Genomic DNA, 17,265 nt, shown 5'->3' with positions numbered 1-17,265 from the left:
AAATCATTACTAAGATTTCTAAACAGAAAAAATAATAACTGGCCCGGCCCGGGATACGAACCCAGGACTTTGTGTTCCAAAAAACCTCTCTCGTATAATCCAGTAGCGGGATGTTAATAGGCTGATGAGAATGACGAAAGATTATACTACAGTTGTCTCTATGAAAAGTCATTGAACCATACTTAAAGATGTGTAGTAAAATAGTCCTAAACTATGCGATTACATATTCGTTGCGCTCTGAATCAGTTAGTATTTTTTAAAATTTTACTACAAGTTAGCCCTTGATTGTAATCTCACTTGGTGGTGATGATGCAGTCTAAGATGGTAGCGGGCTAACCTGTGGCTGTTAGGGAGTCTTCATCATCAAATCAACCGATAGACGTCCACTGCTGGACATAGGTCCACTGCTGGACATAGGTCAAAATTCCACGGGTTTGTGCCACTTGAATCCAGCGGCTACCTGCGACGAGCCTAATGTCGTCCGTCCACCTCGTCGGGGGTGGATCAATGCTGCGTTTACCAGTACGGGGCTGCCATTCCAGCACCTTGGGACCCCTTGTGTATGGTAGTCATACTCCTAGTTGGTTTCTCCCATTTCTCCTCGCCTCCATACGCGACATCGCACCGGAACACTAAATCGCTTAGTGGCACGTCTTTCTCGGTAAGGTGGTAACTAACCATGGCCAAAGCCTCCCACCAGACCAGACCAGAGAAAATTCTTGCCACTGCCCGAATCGAACCCAGGCCCTCCTACTTAAATTCATAGCGCTCACCGTTGCGCCAGGGGGGGTCATAAATATAAAAGGTTGTTATTTATTTTATTCGATAGTTACTTGTAATAAAATTGACTTATTGTTGCACGTGATCTTGTAGCACTTCAAAGTGCTGAAACAAAAGGCTGCAAATGCTAAGACATGAGTGATTTATTGCTTTCATTTCCGACACTTTAGCGGGTACAACAAAAGTGTATTGCATTCATTTATTCTGCCACCTCGACTCACGTCCAACGTACCGCTCATGCGAGAGCCAGGTGTGTGCGAGTAATGTAAAATGCGAAGTCAGATGTCCTCAAAGGAGTTTTTGAATGGAGCAAGCATGGGAGTCCGAGTGTAATGTGATCGAGAATATGTACGTGATAGGCCGAGGCCTTTATCGACTTTATGGACCGTTTCAGAAAAATGTTTCAATCCTCAATTTACGGCGAGCGCACGAACATATACCTAGTTCCTCGCCTACTTAATGAATTACCCACTGACGTTCGAGACGATATTAAAACTCGTAATATTAACAACTGAAATCCTACTTTTTAAGTCACTTATGATCATTTTTATACACATCTGAAACTGGCAGTAATGTTCTGTAGTTAACGTACCTTGAATTAATTTTCTGTTAGCATATATTACAAATCTGGTTGGTTTTCTGATTTTTTGTAAACTTTTATGTAAATAAAAAAAATAAAAAATGTAGTAATTTTTCCCATTGTAGGTTTCCAAATATTGTAAGTTTTGATGGAAAAATAAAAGGTATTTCATGAAATGAATATACTACGAAAATACACATGTACGCTTACTTTGAATTTAGAGTTTTGTTAATTGTCAAAAATTGTATGGATATTTTTTGTCAATAACTAAGATCAGTCGATTACGGAAAGATTGAATATACAAAATGGACGCATGTCGGTAGGGACACAAGCCACGGCCGAAGTCACAAACCGGACCAGTCTACTATCGCAGTTATGTTAAACCTTATTCAAAAAATTCAAAATTTTTTAAATTCAAAATTCATTTATTTCAAGTCGGCCTAATATAAACACTTTTGAAACGTCAAGTCTGTCTGTGTGTAGTGACTCTACCACCGGTTCGGAAGGCAGATTCTACAGATAAGAAGCCGGCAAGAAACTCAGCAGTTGCTCTTTTCCAATATCAACAATTTACATTTTACATTTTAAAGTTCATTTTTCTATCTTGTGAGAGAGGAAAGCGGAGCTGGATGCTTCCAGGCAACCTTGTCATTATGAATTCAATATTACTGTTTTTGTTATGTTATAGTTAAGTAAGTTTAAATATATCTGCCGTACACCAAACGTTAACGTTCCCTCGCTACTATTTTATGTATCTTCAATTACCACCAGCTGCGATTGCAGTGAAGGGCGAACTTGTACTTCCGAGGCTACTTCAATAAAAATGAAATTGTATTTTTCCCGTGAAAAATAAGATTTCAGTCACGAACTGTAAGCCAATTTTACTGTGCTAGTGGAAATGCCAATTTGTTCGTGCTTGACGTCCGAAAGGTCAAAAGAGTGAGAGTGTGAATATCTAGTTTTATTTAGCTAGGTACGTACATAACACTATATGTTGCACGCAACTCCGTCCGCGCTTATTTTGGATGTTGGAAAACATTTTAGGACGCCAAATCATAAAAAAATGTCCAAAAAATTAAATATAAAGTTTAGGGTCCTTATCACTTAGGGGTATGAAAAATAGTTAACGTTCTATTCTCAGACCTCCGGAATGTACACACAAAATCGGTCGTGCCGTGTCGTAGGATTTTAAAAAAAAACACGGTGACACGAGAATTTTTTATATTAGGAGGTAATCATCAGAAAAAACAAAAGCCGGATACTTCTTTGTAAACCTCCCTGGCGCAGTGGTTAGCGCTGTGGTTTTTTATGTTGGAGGTCCCAGGGCCGATCCCAGGCATGAGCTCCCATTTTTTTGTCGTCTTATCTAGTGGCTTCGGCTGAAGCCATTAATCACGTTACCAATGAAGACGTGGCGCTAAACGAATTATGCGATACCGCGTAGAAATCGGTCAGGTGTTTTTTTGTTTAATATACCCCTAGCACGTTAGCCCGCTACCATCTTAGACTGCATAATCACTTAGTTACCATTTAACTGTTTCCATTCCAAGATTGAAAAAAAAACCTTCTTTAGAATGACCATTAATTAACCATTCCAGAATGAGAACGGTTTAGGCCCTAGTTCACCACGCTGGCCAAGTGTGGATTGGTGGGCATTACACGTCTTTGAGAACATTATGAATGAAGAAGGCATGCAGGTTTTCCAACGATTTCTTCCTTCAATGATAAAGTAATAATTCATTGCTTAAAACGAACATACGTTAGAAAAGTTAGAGGTGCATGCCTAGGTTCAAACTCGGCATCCCCGAAAGTGAAGCCAAAGTTCTTACCACTAGGCTATCACCGCTTTGGATCGCTAGATTTTGTATGGAAAGACATGAAGTAGACTTTAAAAGCTTTACTTTTAACGTAGTATAGCTATGATAAGGTTTTTATATTTACTGTAAACAGTAATTTGATATTTGAAAGAAGAACCAAAACATTACACTACTAGAAAAAAATACTGGCGTTACGTTTATTGCATGCCTACAATCTTTGTTCTTGTTGCTTATTCTATATTTTATGTATATTTCGATGTTTGTGTGCAATAAAGTATTTCTTCTTCTTCTTCTTAATTGTTTGTGTGATGAGACATTATAAAAGACCACGCTGCTTTAATGTGGATTTGTGGGCTTAGTTAACGAACTGCAATTCTTGAGTGCGTATGTTGCTTTAGTGAGTAATGACCGAAACTGAAGGTTAAACGTAGCGAGATACGAGGGGACAGTAGAGGTCATTTTCGAACCTCCCAACACGTACGACCATCTAGTCAGCAATTTGTCACACCATTGCTCAGTCATAACTAACGCATCGATTGATTTGCGGCTTCGCAACTAAACCTGACTGTCCTCACCAATCAACGATTTATTCGCTGCAGAATGAATTTTAATAATAATTTGACCAAAACCCATTTATTGAGAATGGGGCCTTACAAATCATTTATTTCTTTTTTTAAGGAAAAGTTCAAACTGATCAAAATAATTACGAATATGAGTAATCGAAATAATTTGAAGTGGGAATTCAAAACGCGATAACGTATCCATAATGACTCCAATTAGCGCACAAATAGGTTTTAATATTCTACACAGAGTGTACAAGATTACACACATTAACAATGACTTGAGGGTGAATTAAAGCGACCTGGTACACTTAACCACTTTTTGTGCCTTGTGGGCTGAAACGTTTTCGCTTCATCGCTATCAATCCATTACCGGCTCACTATAGGGTGCGGGCCTCCTTAGAATTAGAGATGTATCGGCCTCGGTTCACCACCCCAGAATTGTAGACGTTACACGACTTTATAGCCAACTCTTAAGCATATAGTTATTTTCCCGTTATTTTCCTTTACCGTTAAAGCCATTTTTAATTATCGCGTCACGATTTCATAGTGAGTGTCCCAGAGTGTTTTGTATGCAAATACTGTATTGTAAGCATTTATGTGTACAAACAAACAAAATTATATCTTTATCTTTATTGGTTATACACACCATTATTATTTATTCTTTAATACGAGTCGCTTTCAAAAAGTTCTCGGTATCGAAATTAAAATCGATACGCTTAATTAGATTTGAAATATTTTATAACTTTTCATTTTTCCTCACAAATTGGTTTTGTTTATTACATGTTCAAATTAACTTTTTAATTTACTTTAATAAGTATTCTGAAAGTTACTATCTAGAGTCCCCGGGTCCGTGCCTTGATTAGCCGCATATTTATGTACGGAGTTGAAACGTTGACTATCAAAGCAAAGGAAACGCAAAGGATCTCTCGCTCCCTCTCTTCCTATAAAGAGCAACTACTGAGTTTCTTGCCGGCTCTTCTCGGTAGAATCTGCTTTTTGAACTGCTAGTAGAGTCACTACAAACGGACGTTTGACGTTTCAAAAGTGCTTATAAAGTAGGCCTATTTGAAATAGATGAAATTTGAATTTTACAGAAAACAGAAGCAGCCCTCTCTGTGTTATTACCAACGTTGTGATTTGGACAAACCCTCCTTTTGGGAGGGTTAAACGCTATTTGATTTATTGATTGATTTATCAACAAAATACTGTTACCATGAACTTCCCGAAGTGGCATTAAATTTCTTAGCCTCTTCGCCCTTTCTATTACACTGGATGACCTCCTGTTTACTTTCAGTTTAAAGTGTATACAACGTGTAACCGAATTACGAAATACTGTCAAAGGGTGCATAAGAAGGTATATTTCATAAGGACACATAATCAAAAACATATCTATTTTTGCATACAAACTAATTAAAAATATTTAATTATGGCAACCGTATTCAAGATTTAAGACCGACACGCGCATAGTACCTACGCTACGCGAGGCGTACCTTTATACAAGATTAAATTAGTGACAGGTGCCACTCGATTTTAACTTTGCATGTCATGATTTTTTCAGTAAAAACTATAGCAGTTGTTTACTCAAAAACTATTAGCGTAGTCGCATATAGTAGTATAGTAGTAGTCTCAGAGACAGTAAAAAATGTGCCTCTAAAGCCTGTGACTTAATGTTTCGGTTCTCATTTTCATGTTGTATATGAAACCCTAATAAATTTCTAGTAACCATTTCCCCACAGAGCCTGAAAAACTCCACAGCAATCGATTCGGACTTACCTGTACCTGAGGCACGCCAGGAATTTAATCACAGCGCGGCGCTCGATTTTTGTACAGACTTAAAAAAAGTAGGAGGCTCTCGATTAGTCTGTTTAATTTATTCGTTTTTGCATTACATGTTTGTTTGAACCGAATTTAATTATTATTTTTCCGTTAGAATTAGCGTTTCTATTAGATATTGAACGGTGGACTTCTAAGATATACTAGCTGACTTTTCAAATAGCTCTAGCATTCTTATGAAGTATTTAACAAAGACAGCGTCAGTCACCGTAGCAGTTTTTATTTTAAAATATCAATCGGAAACCGTTTTAAACCCTAATATCCTACTAGCTGTTGCCTGCGACTTTGTTTTTGTTTTTATAGCTTATTTTTAAGTTGTGCATTCTTGTAAAAAATTCGGCTGTAATTTTTGAAAAGAACTTAGAATTTTTTAATCGAAATATCTTCTAAATTAAATGTCTGATTGAAACTAATACTGCGATACTTATGTGGGTTACATTAGTATTCAAAATTCAAAATTCAAAATTTATTTATTTCAAGTAGGCCTAATATAAGCACTTTTGAAACGTCAAGTCTGTCTGTTTGTAGTGATTCTACCACCGGTTCGGAAGGCAGATTCTACCGAGAAGAAGCCGGCAAGAAACTCAGCAGTTGCTCTTTTCCAACATCAACAATTTACATTTTGCATTTTAACATTCATTTTTCTATCTTGTGTGAGCTGAAAGCGGAGCCGGAAGCTTCCAAGCATCCTTGATATTAAAAAATTCATCAATTGTATAGTAACCTCGCTGTAATAAGTGTGTTTTAACAAATTCTTTAAACTTGTGCATTGGCAGGTCCAAAATCACCTTAGGAATCATATTATAAAAGCGTATACTCAATCCCACAAATGATCCCTGTACCTTACGCAGACGATATGCAGATGACACTAATTTATGACCATTTCTTGTAAGTCGACTGTTTATGTCCACTTTTTGTTTATAAATACTAATATGTTGTCTTACAAATACTATATTGTTATAAATATATTGTGAAGCTACAGTAAGTATGCCTATTTCTTTAAACTTCTCACGGAGGGATTCGCGTGATTTAAGTTTATATATTGACCGTACAGCTCTTTTCTGCAATATAAGTACTTTTGTTTCTACCAGCAGTCTAATAAAACTTTAGAACACAAAAGCTTAAATTACGACTTAACTTTGATACTTAGTTATGTTCCCTCATGGACTTTTTTGTACGTAATTATTAATACTTTAATTATATAGCACATAATTTTCACGTGTCACTAATAATTTTCTCCACACACCAAATATTGAATTTTATAGGAAAAAGTTTTGCATTTGGTTACATAATTGTAATTTTCTTATGGATCTCAATTCTTTTTGAAAATAAATTAAATTTATGTTACTTGGCGTTAGGTAAGCTTTTTTGCAAAAAAAATATGGCTAAAATCTGTCCATTACTTTCGGAGCTTATTGGGTACAAACAAGAAACTAAAAATCTACCCTCTTTATAAGTATAACTTAACAATTAAAATTATCAGGACGCACAAAGAAATAAAATGCGTCCTGTTTAGATGGAGATAGACCTACAATAGTTTAGCCTTAGATTTTAAGATGACCTACCTGGAGCAGTGCCTAGCGCTGTGGTCAAAAGAGCAAGGTCCCGGGATCGATCCCCGGTGTGGGATATTTGGGAATTCATAATTTCTGAATTTTCTCTGGTCTGGTCTGTTGGGAGGCTTTCTCCGTTACCACCCGACAAACACATGCCGCAAAGCGATTCATCGTTCCGGTACGATGTCTAACTGTCACACCCGTAAAAGGTATACGCTACTAAGACTACATCATCGCTTGCCAGGTGAGACAAGGAGTAAAGGGATAAAAGTGGTAGTTGATAAAAAACAGGATTCGAAACATACGTGGACAAAGTCGCGTCTCTGATAAAGTTTTGGGATTCAAGTTATCTAGAAAGCGGGATATTATTATTAACCCGATATATCAACAGCACCTTTATCTATAAAATTAAGATATCTGATGAAGGAGCTAGTTTTTATGTTGGATATATAAACGGGAAAGAAATTTGAGCTCTTGGTTTGCTCTCTTGTGTGAATAAATAATAAAGTATTGTAATTGTTTGTAAAAGTTTCCGTAATCGTTTTCCGCTTCATTTAAACTACGTTTACGCATTCGAGAAGCTGCCATTATAATTTGATTCGAGCATAATAAAATCAATGGTCAGACTGTGAAAACTTTAGCCTCTAGTTAAATGCTTTAAAAAATTACAATTTCATACTAATTAATATAAAAAGCTGAAAAGTTTGTTTGTTTGTTTACTAGAACGCGATGAATTCAGGAACTACTGGTCCGATTTGAAAAATTCTTACCGTTTTGGATATCTCATGGAGGAAGGCTATAGGCTATATATCATAAAGCTGAGACCAATAAATACATAGCACCAATGAAGAATGTTCCAAAATAGTTGTTTTTTCCTTTTAAGAGCTTTCGATGCGTGCGCTGCGTAAACGGTTAGAGTTTCGATAACATCATGTATGACAAAGTGGTTCCCCTTTAAAAGTTCTAAAAAAAAGTCCGCGACAGCATATGTCTATCTTTAAGGTTGACTTATACGCGAAGGAAGTTCTCAATTGAAATGGGCTTCATATTTTAAAGTCTCGGTTAGAAGCGGTAACCTTTTGTACAACATGTTAGCCTTTGACTGCAATCTCATTTGAATCTGGTAAGTAATAATGCAGTTTAAGCGCATCGTAGCGGAATGTAAAATCGCTTGGCAGCTCGTAGTTGTCGATAGGGTTGTAGCTAGCAAAGGCCGAAGCCTGCTACCAGACTAGACCGGAAAAATACTAATAGTAGTATATTATTAGTATTATGGACACATCATCTAGCTCCAAAGTAAGCGTAGCTTGGTTTATGGGTACTGACAGGACAGATGAATATTTTTATAAATAATATACATATATACTTATGTTATACAGATAAACAGATACACACAGATACATTTATGGCCACACAAATATTTTCCAGTTGTGGGAATCAAACCTACGGCCTTGGACTAAGAAAGCAGGGTCGCTGCCCACTGCACCAATCGGCCGTCAAAATCTAGAAATGTTTGATTCCAAATCTCCGGGGATCGAACCAGGGACTTTCCTGCACATAACCCACTGCGCCAGAATGGTCATCTTTGAAATTATAATTCATATTAAACCGTTAATTGTTATTTAAACGAATTTTAAAAAACTCCTCAATCTGGAACCATTATTTCGGATGTTAATAAAAAAAATAAAAAAAACGCGGAATTTCATGTTCCTAAATTTTTTACAGAAAAAAACCCAAACGAAGTCTTTTTGCACAATTTGTTAACATTTGATGCAATTTCCCCATAAATTCCATTTTTTTCCCAGATGGTTAATAAATATAACGTCTAATTAAGTTTTGTAATTAAATAAAAAGTCGGGAAATTATAAAGTTACATTGCAGTGACTTCACTCTTTTTTCTATTTTATACAAATGCGAAGCCTTTCTTTATTCCTCTCACTTTCTATTTCTCTCACATGGCTAGATAAGTTTACACGGTTTCACGGTTGGCGTCTCGTTTTTCCGTCAGGAGGCAGAAAACTTTTATAGTTTTGGCGCTCCGCCTCCGAAACTAATAGCCTTGCCCGGCCCCCATATTAGATAATATTCGGGGATATTGCTAACCGATGACTACTGACGACGTGTGCAAGCTCACGGCTTCAAAGCTAGAGTGATTAGCCATTTTACGGGCTAATGCGCATCACTGCTTTTGCTCAGGCATGATTATCGTCAAGTGCAAGCCTAATTACTAGTACAGAAAATGCTGTACCTTTTAAAGAGGAAAACTGCGGACTGTCACTATCATACACATGTATGAATGTAATATGTACAAAGATAAAATATGAAAAAAGTCGCAGTCGATTTATTTAAAAAATGAGGTGTGAGGTGGCCTCCAAAATGTTCTGAAGCTAAGCTTTCTTACTAAGCACTATCTAAAAATTAAAAATCGAGCATGATTTTAACCATCTAGGCTTATTCCAGGAACTCATGAAAAGTTCATACATAAATTATATGTTAGTATTATGATAGCAGCGGTATATAAAGCGGTGATAGCACAGTGGGTGGCCTCTAACTTTTCTAAGTTATGTGCGTTTTAAGGAATTAAAATATCACTTGATTCAACGGCGAAGGAAATGAACGTGAGGAAACCTGCATGCCTGAGAATTCTCCATAATGTTCATCGTTGGAGGAGACCCGTGCCCTGTACTGGGCCGGAAATGGGTTGATATGATTAGGATGATGATTATTGTAACTACGAGGGTCCCAAACGCGCACTGGTCTGGCCAACAACTTATCAGGCTCCAACAAGTGACGCCAAGTGTTTCCAACGTCGGACGAAGTAAAACGCATCTAAGCTGAAGCGGGTTCCTATACTCACTTTATCGCGTCATTTTAATCCAACTTAAAGTAATAAAAGTAAATAATTACATACAGGTTACACTCGTGCAACTTAAACCGTATCATAATCTTTTAATGTTTTAAAACATAAAAAGTTAACAGTCGAAATTTCGAAAGATTTTAAAAGATCGAGAAAAAGAGTATTGCTCAAATATAAAAACAAATAATTGAGGCCCATTCATAAAAAAATATGCGTAAGAATAGTAGTTGTTTTTTTCTGGTTATGTAGGGTAAAGTTGCTGAAATCGTACCGTCTTAAATCGTCCTGAACTGAACAATATCCGAAATCTCCTAAAAGTTGCAATGATGTGATTTAAGTAATACAATGTCTCCGACGGACAGACCGAAAAAGCGGTTATTCTTTTATCACCTTGTTTCGTATCCTTAAGTCGCAGTTAACTTAAGCAGTTAAAAAACTCTGATTCCTGTAAATGAGAATGTATAAGAATTAGATTTTGTTTGCGGAAGTGTATACAGTACAACTATGACTGCATTGGTTTAGTGGTTAACATGTTACAAAGTATGAGGTTGTGGGTTCGATTCCTGGGCTAATATAACTAATATAGAAACAGCGCGGTCTGTCTCCCCTCTTGACCCTTGAAAAAACCTACAGTTAAATAAAAAATGTAGCTAAATACATCCAAGTCGTTATTATAATAATATTATAACCGATCCAACGTTGTTTTATTTTAAAATTTAATTTATTTCTCGCCAGCCTTTTCCAATAATTGACTTAGTTCGGTTTTTCCTGCCGACGTTGCACCCTACCTTCCGGTAACTCTATTAAAAGTTAAAACCCTTGTAACGGTTTTAAGGCACAGACAATCCAGTGTGTTTATTATAATTTCCGTATGATTTATCTCTATATATACAGCTACCATCTAGCTAAGCAAACAAAGAAATACCGCAAAGCGATAAATCGTTCGATAATCGATAAACTTCGAAAGTCGAGAACGGTGGCATGAAGGTATATGACACGATAAGACAGCGTCATGATGTCATAGTGACAGAATAAGGGGTATATTTTACACTAAACGATATGCTCAAAAGTAGAAAGAAGTTTATGTTTATACTCCTCGGAGGCTAGCCCGGTACCATCTTAGGCTGTACAACCAATTATGTAGCCAAGGGCTAAGTTGTAGTAGTAGAACAAAGAAATAAAAATAATTTAGTCGTCCTGTCGGCGGATGTGAAACAGCATAACGTAGTAGAGAGACGTCATATCCCCTGATATGACGTCAGGCGACATTACGTTAAGTGTTGCCCAAATTCAGTCTTGGTCTTGCAGTCTTGGTCTTGTTCTTGCGTTTTTGCAAGACCAAGACCAAGAACAAGACCGCGTATTTTTAGCAAGACCAAGACCAAGACTGACCGTGCAAGACTTGAGCAAGAACAAGACATAGCCTGCAAGACTCTTGCGTCTTGCAGCTAGGACTTAGCGCTATTTCACGGAGTAGTTAGGTGTAACAGTTCGGTGTATAGGTAGGTAGGTACGCTTAGGAATTCTATGAGACGCAAAAAACTATATCAAAGAATATGAAAAACTGGACCTATGCGCATTACGACTAATACCATAAACATAGCGAATAAAAAAATATCTATTAAAATCAAACTGAGTGCATGCATAGTTATGTTTTAACCATCGGCACTTTGATAATGCGGCATCAAAGGTTTTGTACTTACTTCTCAAAGAAATTTGCCGCTTTTCGGAAGTACATGGTTATGATACACGCGCCGGCGGCTTCTTTTGAAATCTAAAACAATCGTTGCCGCCGCGCCGAAATCATAACATTTGACACTATTCATGCAAAATAATTTCGAATTTTAAGAGTACCTACAGGTGTTCCAAAGAATAAATAAGTTTCAGAGTGCTTAGAATGAAAATGAATACATTATACTGATCACGCAAGTAGTATTATGATTAGGATAAAATGGTGAGGATAGGTAGTAGATGTCATAATAATTCATTCTAGTAAGTAATTATAATATTGATTACTTATATGGTTTTAAACTAATTACTTAGGTACTATTATTGTACATTTAGTCATTATATTTCTTAAGTTTTTACAAGTTGTTTTAGCAAATGTAAGCTTATAAATCATAAATGTTTATTAAGAAACAGTTACTTCCATGGAAAACGACATATAGGTCAGTTGATTTTTCGAATTTCTTATCAAATCTTCAGTTATTTATTAATCTGCTTGATCTTTACTATGGCTATGTTAATTCAAGCTCACAATGTTCCAATTCTAATACGTTTTTCTAAGATTTAAAGTAAACTTTAATAAATAGTAATAGACTAATAGGTAATTGCAAGACTTGCAAGACTCTTGCTGCAAGACCAAGACCAAGACCAAGACTGGGAGTGCAAGACCAAGACCAAGACCAAGACCAGGTGTATTGGCGCAAGACCAAGACCAAGACTGGCTAAGTCTCGTCTTGTTCTTGCATTTGGGCAACACTAATTACGTTCTTCTTAACAGCATAGGTATTAAATAGTGTTTCAAATCTAAAATAGAAAAGAACTTATATCGCTCTTATGTTCTTCAAATAGGTGTGCGTATGCATAATATTCAACTCGCTACGCGTCAAAGGAGAAACTAAACAAATGTGGTGACGACGGTGCGCGCCGTGCTGCTGCCCGCCGACGTATGTATTTGTCTTTATTTGCGATTAGATCCGACATCGTATCACGGCACACGTTATTTGTTCATAGAAACCGCCTCGTTTGTCTAGTGTTTAAAATATTCAACTTCGAACCACGGAGCCCTGGGTTCACAGTGTATTGTTGTGCAGTGCAGTGTAGTGTTTTTGAACGTTAGAAGCAAAAATAAACTTGCAGTGCAGTACACTAGACTACACAAAATAAGCAATTCAAGAAAGAAATTGTATACAATTTTACAATAAATTACCGGTTGATATCTTGGGGATGTCACTAAAGAAGTTCAAAGTTTGTATTAAGCGAAAGCTTATAAAAAAGTCCTATTATAGTATAAAGGATTACGTATACGATAAAAAAGCTTGGGTGTAAACAATTGCTCTAACCAGGTTGATTCTTAAATATTTTCTAATGACAATGTGAGATGGTGATAACAAAAAGAACACCTTACACCACTTCTTAGACCAGGGCGCGATTGGAACCCTCGTAGCTTTAGTTTTAAGTTTACGATTGTAGTTATCGCCATCACTACTCACTGCTATGTACACATTTTGTATATAATAACGCATCAAAAGTGCCATCTATGTGCCTATTTGAATAAAGAAATATTTGACTTTGACTTTGATTGGGGTTGTCTGTAAAAAAATTCAGCACCAACCCGGAGTTAGGAAATTGGTGGTAGATACCTGCACCCGTTACACGCAAAGCTAAGTCGCGGCATCCAACTTCCATCCTTAGCTGCGTTCAAAATTTCGTCTAGGGTACGACCAAGCTTCGCCGACAGTCGCGGTACTATTTTATAATATAACCATGTAGGAACGATATATAGGAGTAGTTATTTAAAACAAGCTAGGTGAAATGGTGGAAAATCTTTGCTAATAATTAATTTAATTCGGTTTATCCTAACGAACTTGCGGCAGTTGGCGACTTAGCGTACCGGTACGATGCCGGATTGAAAGTGGATTTATAAGACGGCATCGCACTTATTCTGCATCATCACTTGATGATATAGAAGTCAATAGCTAACTTGTAGCGGTGGACGTCATGAGACGTCCGTCGGCAAATGTGAAATATCATAACGGAGTAGAGAATGAGACGGATATGACGGCATAAGACAGCTTTATATCGTTCCCCATGACGGCAAACGTATAAAATAAATATTTCATATCTAAATTAGAAAGAAGCTTATATCGCTCTTAATATGTTCTTTAATTTTTTAGCTTTTTCAAATATATAACTTAGTTCAGTTTTTCCTAAGGAATGTCCGCCCCACCTTGCGGTGACGCTGTTTAAAGCACGTAAACTGATTAGCAATTTAGCGTACGGATACTATGCCGCGTTAAAACTGGTTTTATAAGACTGCCATACTTCAATATGCTAGCCCGCTACAATTATAAATATCGCTCTTAATATGTTCTTTAAGTAGATGCGCGTATGCATAAAAACCGGTTAATATGTTCATCTTTGGGCAACGTGGATTCCATTTTCGCATCGGGTTAAGAATTTGTATTGCGGTTGTCTGTAAAAAAATGTCAGGAGGTAGGAACCTGGAGTTGAGAAGTAGAAGGAGGTTAAAGGCAAGGCTAAGTCATGGCGTTCAACCTGCGTTCTTAGCAGCGTTCAAATTGTGTCTAAAGTGCGACCAATGACACGAAGCTCCGCCGACGGTAGCGTTTATGTTTGACAGTATCTCCTATGAGAGAGGAGGCATATTGTGAGAAAAAACCTGCAGTAAAATACTAGATATGACCAAAAATATGTAGAAATAGCGGTTAATAGGAGTAGGTAGTTATTTCAACCGATCTAGGTTGGATTATTTGAAAATGTAACCGAACTAAATTAATTATTGGGAAAAGCTTACGAGAAATAACGTCAGCTTTTCCCAATAATTAATTTAGTTCGGGTTTTCCTAAGGAATCTGCGCTCCACCTTCCGATGACGGTATTTAGCCGATATAAGTCGTATGTCGATGAGCGATTTAGCGTACCGGTACGATGCGCATTAAAACTGGTTTTATAAGACTGCCATACTCCTAATATGTACGCCTGCTACCTTCCGAATTGTGTTTAGCTTGCGACCAATAACTCTAAGCTTCGCCGACGGTAACGGTTATAGTTGAGAATGGTTATAGAGAAGGCATATAGTGAAGAAATAACTGATATGATCAAATCATGTAGAAATCTCATAAAAAGGGAGAAGGTAGTTTTATTTTAACCGATCTAGTTTGAATTAGCTGAAAACTATTTTAATTTTTTAGCTTTTACAAATATATAACTTAGTTCAGTTTTTCCTAAGGAATGTCCGCCCTACCTTGCGGTGACGCTGTTTAAAGCACGTAAATTGATTAGCAACTTAGCGTACCGATACTATGCCGCGTAAAAACTGGTTTTATAAGACTGCCATACTTCAATATGCTAGCCCGCTACAATTATAAAGGCACAGTTGTGTTTAGTGTGTGACCAATGATACGAATTAGTTCTATTTTTTTTGACGAAGCTGCGACCCATATTTCGATGACGTAGTTTAATATTTAAACCCGTATGAAGATTATCAGCTGAAGACAATCGAACAGCTAGCTTAGCGGACTTATAAATAAAACTATGTATGCCGTTGCAAGACGTCCGTCGGCACAATATGTGAAAAATCATAAACTCGATAGAACGGTGGCTATATAAAGGGGATAAGACACAATAAGACAGAGTCATGTTGTTCAAAGTGACGGCTTACGGGTATAGTTTATTGCCAAAGCGCGCCACTAAATGTTTCACCTCTAAAGTAGGAAGAAAATAATTTATACCTACTCCTAGCAAGCTAGCCCGCCACCATCTTAGACTGTATCGTCAATTATGTAGCCAAGGGGTAAGTTATAGTGGTAGAACAAAAGAATTAAAAATTTACTGGCCGTCGCGGACGCCCGTCGGCAAATGTGAAACATCTTTAGAGAGAAGAGAATAAAGCGGTTACGACGGAATAAGACAACTTTTTCTTGTTCACCGTAAAATACAAAGAAGCTTATATCGCTCTTATGGTATTTAAGTAGGTTTGAGTATGCAAAATAATCAAGTCGATACACTGATACGCGTCAAAGGAGAAACTTAACAAGCTATTAAGAAGTGTGGTTCCAAGCCGCGCGCCGCTCTGCCACCCGCGGCGTAGGTATTTGTCTTTATTTGCGATTAGAGCCGAGATCGTGTCACGGCACACGTTATTTGTTCATTGCTGCATCAAACTGCTGATCTAATGATTAACATGTTAAATTACGGAGTACGCGGTTCTAGTTTTCTATATTCAGATCTGATTTAAATTTCGTATAGGGTTTTCCGTAAAAACATCTCAGTACCAAGCCGGAGTCAGTAAATTAGCTAAAGATGACATAAAGCTGTGTTACTAAAAAGTTCCTATTAGTTCACGAATAAAAAAGACAGTATTCACCGAAAACTTTAAAAAAAGTTATAATTAAATGAAAATTTACCTATTTTCAAAAGCAACAAACGCTGAAATTGTTTTATTTTCAACAAAACGTAGGCTGCTTATTTTATAATTAGAATAAATACATTTTGCAGTAAGATATATTAGATACAACATATCACTGATTGATTTGACATGATTTTGAGGTTTAAGCGGTATATCTATTTATTAGCCAGCTTCAACCCCAATTCAACTTTGTCTTCGTTATTTATGAAAATTTATGGAACACGATGGTCACGCCCAGCCATAAAAAGCATAGTTCCATCGCAATGTCAAACTTTAAAGCATCGGCAAGTATGTAGACGCAAAGTAGATAAAATCGCCGCATGTTAATTCAACTTTGAGGCCATAACGAGACATGAAAAAAACGAATTTTGCACACACATAAATAGTTGTCCTAAAGCGCGCACAGTCAATTATCAGGTGTTCATAAACTGGCACATTTACCCTATTCACGCGTTTTCGTAAAATTTAAAAGTAGAATTTAATCATTTCGTAAATAAAACACATTCAACTCATTAAATTATCGCGAGAAAATTTTGCCAGATTGATAACGTAACAATAAAACCAGCGTTATGAGAACAATTCAAAAAGTTATTTAACTACCACTTAGCACTGACTTACCCATATATATCAGAGAAAGCAGCTCCTCCTACGCTGACGACAGGCAAATTCAAGTCAGTTTTTCCCAGATATTTTCGCTTCATGATGGTAAGGACCGATCCGAGCTGATGTTAAGCAATTCACCGAGCGCGCTTCTAGCTGCGCAACTACCGACCTATTCCGCGACTCGCCGAGCACTGATATCGGTCTGGTCCGCGGGGCTGCTTTATATAGTCACTGGGGCAGGGAAACAATGACGCACGAATCCAGGCGTTGCCAAGTTAGGTCCCTCCTCCATGTTAAGGTGCAACCCATTTTACAAAATGTCGTGAAACTTGAACTCAAATATAGAAAACCCAGCTTTAATCTCATACGGAAAATAAATATTGCACTCTTACTATATTGCATGTATGAAACTGAGCTTGGAAAGCGGGTGTGTTGTCGTAAGTCGACGGTTATTTTTGCTTCTTACGAATTAACTGGTAACAAAACGATGTTATATGACAGTCGCATGTTACATCATTCGCAT

At 37.1% G+C, this 17,265-nt stretch overlaps 1 protein-coding gene across 1 annotated transcript in view; it reads right to left on the bottom strand.

The window, feature by feature from the left end:
* Positions 1–16,923, bottom strand: part of LOC120636550 (L-galactose dehydrogenase-like) — a 59,200-nt gene extending 42,277 nt beyond the window's left edge. The window contains exon 1 of the mRNA XM_039908080.1: positions 16,758–16,923. Within this exon, the coding sequence (XP_039764014.1) occupies positions 16,758–16,840 (83 nt within the window). The 5' untranslated portion in view covers positions 16,841–16,923. The remainder of the gene's footprint in view (positions 1–16,757) is intronic.
* Between the last annotated feature and the right edge of the window lie 342 nt (positions 16,924–17,265).

The sequence above is a fragment of the Pararge aegeria genome, chromosome Z (genome assembly GCF_905163445.1).
Source record: "Pararge aegeria chromosome Z, ilParAegt1.1, whole genome shotgun sequence".
NCBI lineage: Eukaryota > Metazoa > Arthropoda > Insecta > Lepidoptera > Nymphalidae > Pararge > Pararge aegeria.
This window is presented reverse-complemented; position numbering and strand designations above follow the sequence as displayed.